This window comes from Brassica napus, chromosome C4 (genome assembly GCF_020379485.1).
Source record: "Brassica napus cultivar Da-Ae chromosome C4, Da-Ae, whole genome shotgun sequence".
NCBI classification, from domain to species: Eukaryota; Viridiplantae; Streptophyta; class Magnoliopsida; order Brassicales; family Brassicaceae; genus Brassica; species Brassica napus.
Window position 1 is genome coordinate 52,446,661 of NC_063447.1, and position 8,726 is coordinate 52,455,386.

Sequence of the window (8,726 nt, forward strand, 5' to 3'; positions counted from 1 at the left end):
TATATACTTTTAATAAAGATTTATACTTTTCAATGAAAAAATTCAATTTTTTTTATGAATGCTTAAATTATATTAAGAAAAGAAAAAAAATAATTAAAAATGGTTGAAAAAAAATTATTTGAACTTGGATTCAATGACCCAAAGGAAAAAAAAGTGAGAATTGGATCTGATTTCTTAATCGGTTCAAATGGCCCAAGAGAGATCTGATGTGGACATTGGGCTTGATCCGGAAAAAATGGCCCAATATAAATATGTTATTAATATTACTTGATTGCCGTTAATGAAACATGCAATGTTAGCAAAGAAAGGGCAGGCTAAAGTAAAAATGACAATAGAATTCTGCTTTAATAGTATAAATATAGTATAGATATGCGAATGAGTAGGTTGAGTCGCACTCATAAGTCATAAACGAATAACATATGATCTTTTAGACATCTCCGCCATCAGCTTTCTCGCCTTTTCCATTGATGATGTAGGGAAATACTCCATCTGAACCGATACACACACCCTTAAGCTTACATCCAACAACTCTAAATCTAGATCACAAGATACAAGGCAATCCTCTAAATGCATAATCATTGTTCAAAAGTTCCTCATCTATGTCAAACATTATAAATAGCATGAAGAATCATCACCAAATGCAAATTAATAGCCCCATAACCCTTTCGCTGACTGATTACAGTACTAAGATTGAGATAATAAGAGGCAGGATTCCAGTATACAACAAGTTCATCTTCTAAATTATAATGCATCGACACTGTTCAATGTTCGACTCTTTTAAGATTAGCATTTTAAATAGCATCACCAAAACTGCCCCAAGCAGTATCATCATACATATGCATCAGCATTGTTATTAAGGAACAGTGGAAACATATATTTCCGAGATACTATACTTGGTGATGATTACATACCTCCAACCTATATTGATTAATCATCATCGCTAGGATAAACGGTAATTTTAGCTTCATACCCCCAAACTATGCCTCTAACATTCACAGAATGCGTCGAGCCGGAACAACGGTACCACTTTCGCTCAAGTTAGCCACTCAGAGCAACTTTAATGGTTGGGGATCTAAATTGAGGTTGCAATCAAAACAAAAGTAATAATTTAATAAAATTTATTTATTTAAATAAATCAAAATGTTAAGTTTAATTGTAAGTTGACATGTGTGCATAAAGTTTATAAAGAGTTTCTAAAACTATGTGTTTTTAGAATTAGTGTCTCTCTCTCTTTTTTCTTTTTTTTTTTATTTTTTTATTTTTCTTTAATTTCTTAGATAACCTAAACATGTCTTTATTGGAAGTGTTCTTAGAACACCATTAACGTAACAACCCATAACGGGGTGCTTAAATTTTTTTTTTCTGATTTAAAAAAAAAAAAATTAAAAAATGAACCAATTGCGGGTCGCCACGTGTCAGTGGAATCCGCGAACAGTGCAAACAGCGGTACTTAAGTAGGCTGCAAAAGAGCTGGTGCTTAAAATTTTGTGGATCCCACCAAGGGACTCACCCACTATTATATTATTTTTTGTTAAGCACCCCTCTCCATAAGACCATAATTATCCCTAATGGGTTTCTTAGTTTAAAAAAAAAAAAAAATTAAAAGCAAACCAATCGCGGGCCGCCACGAGACAGTGGGGTTCGTGAACAGTGTAAGAAACTCACTAAGATCGGTTCTTAATTAGTAGTTTTTGTAACCGATCCTTAAGGGTTTTGTGGGGACCCAGACACTAAGAAACCTACTAAGGATCCTGGATAATCATCCTCTAAGCACTTGGGTTAAAGATGTCTTTAGCCTTGGAGAGTTGGAGGGTGCTTTGTAAGAGGTGTGGCTTTTATTTTTCACCTTTAGAATAATTGTTGTAGATTTATTTGCTGTAAATATTTATGCTGCAGTTTTATAAAATATTATTTTTTTGCTCCATGAATGAAGTTCTTTACATTTTTTTTAATTTCCAGAGATATTTTTGCTGTAGCTTATTTAAAAAAAAGAAAACATAATTAGTTGACATGTATGATTTTAAACTAAACTTTGGTTTTTTAAATCATCTACAGCCACAACCGATTATCCTCTTGGTTTCGGTTTTTCCAGTTTTCCTTTTCTGGAAGTTATTACTTCCATTTTCCAGTTTAGATTTTTATTTTTCCAAAATATCTACACTTCCGTCGCAAATAAATGAAGGTGTACAAAATGCCTAATTTCTTGTGATTTTAATAAAGTTTACCTAGTCGAAATAATCTAAAAGGTAAAATATAGTAAAACATCTATTAATCAATATTTAATAAATAGCACAAAATAACAGTGTAAAATTAACAAAATTCAAAAAAAGATAATTGTACTTTTTTAAACTCCTAACTACAAATCTCAATAAAACTCATCTTTAGTTTTATTTATTGATCCTGTTGTTTATAATTTTGTCGGTTATGATCAGAATATAAAATTTTTATTGGGGCAGGGGGGGGGGGGGGGGGGGGGGGGGGGGGTGCTACTCGGCCTAAATTGACACACACACACACACCTATTAGCTTACACCCATGGAGATTACAAGAAACAAGACAATTCTGGATTTCATCTTCTAAATGCATAAGCATTTTTTCAAAAGTTATAATATATCTCAAACATTGTATACATCATAAAGAATCATCACCAAATGCAAAATGCTCCATAACCCTATGACTGATTACAGTACTAAGACTGATATTAAAAGAGACAAGACTTTCTCTGTTATTAAGACTACATGAATATCCGTGTTACACCGCAAGATCAAAATTATTAAATATTTAAAATTATTTTTAGTATGTATTTATTAATAATTTTACCTTTTTCTTCGTTTAGATTGATATTCAATTTTGTAGCATTGTTAAATATAATTTGTCTTGCTGGTTTTGCAATTTTTCTTTATATATATATATAGTATCAGTCACAATCTTAGTTTTCTTTCTTATGATATATTTAATTGTAATACAACAAAAGTCTACTCATGCATCATGTATTTTATACATTTAAAAAAAAAATTCGAGTCTTTATCGGATCTTGTAATCATTTTGAATCATTACAGGTTTGAAGTAAGTTTAGAGACAAAGTGGATCACTTGGAGAAAAACATGTCGAATTGAATGCATTTAGAGATTTTTCCTGTCGACCAATTGCTCTGGAAGTCGAGCAATTGCTCTGGAATGAACACATAGATTACTAAAGGAACAGATTCTCATGTGATCCAAATTCTTAAAAAGTTTTCTAATATTTCGAAATTTTACCTAGGAATCTATGTTTTTCACCTGGACAGCCACATAAACTAGAATATATCATTTTCTATTATTACTTTTCTAGACTGTCTCAGATTCTTACATAGAGTTTTAGAGAGAGAGAGAGATTGATATCTTGTGAGGGAGAAAGATTTCTACACACTTGAAAGGAAACTTGAACCCTCTTTTTAATTAATCTTTTGCAATCGATCATCCTGTTCTCCGCATCTATTATTTCTCTGGTTTCACTGTCCATGACTGAGTACTCGATTTATGATGTCTAGGATGATAGAAGTTGTAGATTCATGACTGGATATAATTAAGGATTCATGTTTTGATTGTCTCCATTCTAAGTTATTAAAAATCATATTAAACTAATTACTAATTAGTTCATGATTTTAAGTTTAATTTATTCACCAAAAATGTTTTCGGTTGCTAGAAATAACATGAATGTGCGATTTTTCCTTGACTAGCAAAAGTAGATGTTAAAGTAAATTGTGAACTTATCGAATCTGATCATTAATGTTTATCATCTTTCTGTGAATCAAATGTAGATTTAGATATTAAGATTATTTGATAAAAAGGATAGATACCACGAAAAGTGGACTGATCTTGCTCTGTTGTTAGAGTTTGAGACTTATTTTGTTAAGTTCCTTGAATAGTTGTTTGGTTCTCGATAGTAAAACTCATGGATCTTGCTTCATTTTAATTTGATGAGTGTAACAGTTAGTAATAGTTGAGACAATGTCCACAAGTTTAAGAGACATGGGCAAGCTAGGCGGCTTTGTATTTTTTTTCCTTTTTTCTCTAAGAACATTGGAATATTTGAGCTATTTACACTGAAACACACAATTTGTATCCTCAATAACACAAAGACACACATTATACTGGTTGCACACTTTGTATCATGTAAAATGCCTACTATATCCTTAACTAGACACCAAACTAATTCACATCTCTTACAACTTATCCTGTTTTCCCTTATTATTCTCGGAACCAATGTCCCCCAAAAGGCCAAAACCAAAAAAAAATCCTCATTCTTTTCATATCTCTCAACTCGATTATCTAGTCCCCTCCACTTTCGATCTCTGGCGAAGCTTCGTCCTCTCCACTTTCGATTTCCAGCGAAGCTTCGTCCTCTCCACCTTTGATCTCTAGAAAAACACCCATATCATTGTGATTTCTCCTCTATCATGACCTCTGAACCTCACCTTTTAAACCCTAGTTGTAAAAATCTATGTCGCTCTCTTCCCTCACCATGACCGGTATGTATAAAAAGATACTCGATCATCCAAGTTCTTCGTTGTGCAATTGATTTATGTAATTGTAGTTCTCACAACGATTTTCCATGCGAGACTATTCTAAATCCAATCTCATCTCTCTGTTATCACAAGTCTCGCCCGCACAATTCCCCTCACAACCTGAACCTCCCCTCTAGGTTCTTTGCGACATACCATTTCCCCAACAACAAGCTGAACATCTACTGGAAATTAGACTTGTTAACGTTTCTCAACCGCACGCTCAAACACACTACGGTGTTGTAGACCCTCTAACAGCCTTGCTTCAGGAAAGCTCTTTGAACTTCCTCTCAACACAGCTGTCATTTCATGTAACCTGATATACTCTCTCCTAACCAGACAACTAATAACAGAAATTAAGTGTGTTATGTGGGGAGTCTTTACAAAAAATGCCAACCCATCCACATATGTGTATGGTTCTGTGGACAGTCTCCAAACCCATCCATATTACCCCATCTGCCAAGATATATAAATTTAAAAGAAATGCCAACTCATCTAATACACAGCATCCACAATATCAAAACACTATTACACTCCATCCTATGAAACAACTATAAAACCTATTGAAATAATCAACCTAAATCATATCTATTACCACATTTAAAAACATTCTAAGTGTGTAAAGTTGACCATCAACAAACTTCTAAGCGACTACCAATCACATATTAGGGACAAAGGTCCCACATTGGTAGTTGGAAGGGATCTTTAGTAATATATAAGATAGATGAGCCACTCCACTTATCATCAATTGGTTTTAGGTTGAAAGCTCATCTAGCTTAACATGGTATCAGAGCCCGATCCACGCAGTCCAACCCGATCCACATCGACCCGGCCCAAAGTTGGCTCTCGATCCTTGCCCAAATATTCCGAGATTGACGCTTAAAGAGCCATCATCTCGAGGGGACGTATTAGGGACAAAGGTCCCACATCGGTAGTTGGAAGGGATCTTTAGTAATATATAAGATAGATGAGCCACTCCACTTATCACCAATTGGTTTTAGGTTGGAAACCCATCTAGCTTAACATCACACACCCATTTAAACCCATCCACAACCTACCATCATCTCGTCTTTCGGAAAGCGCTACCCCATCTACACAAAATCATCCACCAGGAACCATCCACCATCTCCTAACACAACCACAAATCTTTTACCACTCTCCTCCATAAATCCTTATCTACCCCCATAACCATCAAAAACCTTGCATTCTACTCAAACCCTTTCAGTTAGCTATTGACTACCCTCCCAGCTAACCATCTAAATCATAAACCATGTGATACAAATTACACATGATGTGTGATATAACCACACAACCTATGAAAATTACATCCACCTAATCAACACATTCGCATCCGCACTATTGCATCCAAGCATTTGGATCCTCATTTCGCATCTACACATTTGCATCATGGATTAAATTCACATCACAAATTTTCCATGTGTTTAATAGCTCCATAAAAACATACGCGAAACCACTTATCTTTGACACGATCCTCATTACCAACAACCAAAAGAACAACAAACAAACACATACTTAACATCATCACTCCAAACAAAAAAAACTATACATCCTCATAAAACTCAAACACCTTATTTTCTAGCCGTTAGATTAGGCTCCTTAAACCATATATCAGTAAGTTAGATTAATTCTAACTTTATATCTTATTGAGGCTCACAAAGCTACTTTAACGTTTATTTCATCGTGCAAGGAAAACAAACTACGGTAGAAACTCTACAAATTAATACTCGATAAATTAATAAATACTATAAGTTAATAAATTTTCTCGGTCCGGTTCAAAATATGACACAAATCGCTAAAATAATAAGATAATAACTTTTTAGAAGTCCTATGTAAATATATGGTTCCATTAAAATCATAAATTAATAATCTATCTACATATACATTTTATATAAGTACAAACTAAACATTATATTGTTGGTTTTATATTCACAATGAAAAATACTTCTATTGTTTCTTAACATTTGAATATATTTTGATAACAATCGCTACGATAACGGATAATGTTTAAGGTGTAAAATCTACGGATAATGTTTAAGGTTAATCAACGGTTGTGGTTGAAAAGGTCTAATCGTCACCCTTATACATTATTGGTCAGTATGTTTTGACCAATCAAATTTTTGTAACTATATTCTTATTCTATTTTTGTTTTAATACCCTAAGTATATTGTAATGTACATAAATTATTTTGAGACAAAATTCAAAGATTTGGATTTCACAATTTATAATTTGAAAAAATAATTTTAGATTTGAATATAAAATTTAAAAATATAAATCTGGTTATTAATGTTTAGAGTATATGAATTGGAACAATGGTTTACGAAATAGAGTTTAGGGTATACAATTATGGTTTTAAACATTTGAATTAAGTATATAGTTTTAGATTAGATATAAGCTTTGAAGTTTAGGTTTTATGGTTTGAGGTATAAAGTTTAAGTTTGGAGTATTGTGTTTGAAGTTTGGAATTTAAGATTTGAGAGTGAATTGTGGAATATTAAATTTCAGGTTCGGAATATATTGTTATGTGTATAGATTTAAGATTTAATATCAGACTTTAAAATTAAATTTAAGATATAAAGTTAAATAATAAAAGATTAGAGTTTTAAAATTTTGTATGCAAGATTTAGGTTTAGGGTTTAGGGATTAGATTTACGGTGTAGATTTAAGATTCAGTGTTTGAGGTTTAGAATTTATAGTTTATATTGTATTTTTTAAATGATTAAATTTAAGATTAAAGTTATATTATGAAAAAATTGAAGTTTTAAAGTTTATGTTTAGAGATTAGGGTTGAAACTCTAAACTTTAAACACAACCCTCAAAACTAAAATATTTTATTATTTTAATCTCAAATCTTAATTTTAAATTCAAAGTTTAATATTTTATAAAATTAGTTTCAAATATTAAATATTTTTCTGGACAACATTTTCAAATATGAAATCTGAACCTCAGACCACACATGCTAATTCAATCTCTGAACATAATCTTTATATTATTATGAAATTTTAAATTTATTTGAGCAATCATAAAAAAATGATATTTACAAAATAAAATTAAAGGTTAGATTTTATTTTTCTTTATATACAGTGAAGACACAATATTAGGAAGAACACAAATATTTACAAAATATAGAAAGAAGCCTCAAAAAAAAAAAAATACAAATAAGATATCGTGGACATGTTTGCATACTTCATCTTGAACAAACAACCCCTATATATCATGGTCTCATATAACAGTTGAGGATGTGCAGTCTTCACACTTCCCTGCAACAACAACACAATAAAAAAGAATCAACTTTGAACACAACGAAAAGTGAAAGGACTTATCTATTGAAACACTCACAAGCAGATACTCTGTTATTTGAAGCACTGCCACCCATATAGAACGAGGAATGTTATGGTTAGTGCTCACCATCACTTTCTCAACTAATCCCCATATCTTCCATGTATCACAAGCCTTGCTCAAGATGCCGATTAAGTATATGTAATGCTCTGTTCATGATACCAATGGATAGTTTAAGGGAGTGAAGCTTCGGATTTTTAAATGGATAAAAATAAATAATGAAGAAAGATACGTAAGTTGCATTGGTGTCAAACCACTTGGTCATTTCCATGGTAAAAGATAAGAGTGAATACCTCTCGTTACGATTAAGGCGAGCACCAAAGTAGAAAGAAACAGTGAGCAACCAACAGTCACAATGGACAGCAACAAGACAGAGCCAATCTTTCCTCTGCATACCATCTCTAGCGAAACTGATACAACGAGCAGGCTCAGGAATCTCAGACTTTTACTCTATTATATTTCTTGAGAGTTAAAAAAAGTCTTTAAAATGAAAAGGGAGAGAAAGAGAGAGAAACTGAGTGCTGAGAGATTTCCGGCCGACGGCGAGGTGATATTCCGTGTTTTTAACGGTTTTAAACTCGTTTTGGAGCAATTAAATGGTCGGTTTTAATTAATGTTTTGGTCTATTTGATGCGTTTTGGTGTTCTTAAGTGTAATATGCAGGTTACTAGATAGCTTGAAAGAAAAGAACGCATTCGGGATTTATTCAGAAACAAGATAGACCGAACAGTGGACCGAATGAAGTATTGATCGCACAGGACGATAGATCGACCGATCCAGTCAATGTGGATCGACCGATCTTAAGCTTTCATGCTCTAGATCGACC

The 8,726-nt window shown here is 32.6% G+C and overlaps 1 protein-coding gene across 1 annotated transcript; it reads right to left on the reverse strand.

Annotated features, from left to right (window-relative positions):
• Positions 1-7,606: 7,606 nt before the first annotated feature.
• LOC125585503 lies at positions 7,607-8,726 on the reverse strand. The gene is made up of 3 exons (XM_048754694.1): positions 8,194-8,726; positions 7,901-8,049; positions 7,607-7,821 (listed from the first exon to the last, which is right to left on the reverse strand). The coding sequence occupies exons 1-3, from the start codon at positions 8,297-8,299 to the stop codon at positions 7,678-7,680; spliced, it is 399 nt and encodes a 132-aa protein (XP_048610651.1). The 5' UTR covers positions 8,300-8,726; the 3' UTR covers positions 7,607-7,677.

What these genes read in the sequence shown, in the direction of transcription:
- LOC125585503 (XM_048754694.1), bottom strand. Translation starts at nt 8,299, where the DNA reads ATGGTATGCAGAGGAAAGATTGGCTCTGTCTTGTTGCTGTCCATTGTG. An exon ending in CGCCTTAATCGTAACGAGAG is followed by an intron (nt 8,050 to 8,193) that starts GTATTCACTCTT and finishes TATCATGAACAG; the next exon opens with AGCATTACATATACTTAATC. An exon ending in AAATAACAGAGTATCTGCTT is followed by an intron (nt 7,822 to 7,900) that starts GTGAGTGTTTCA and finishes TTGTTGTTGCAG; the next exon opens with GGAAGTGTGAAGACTGCACA.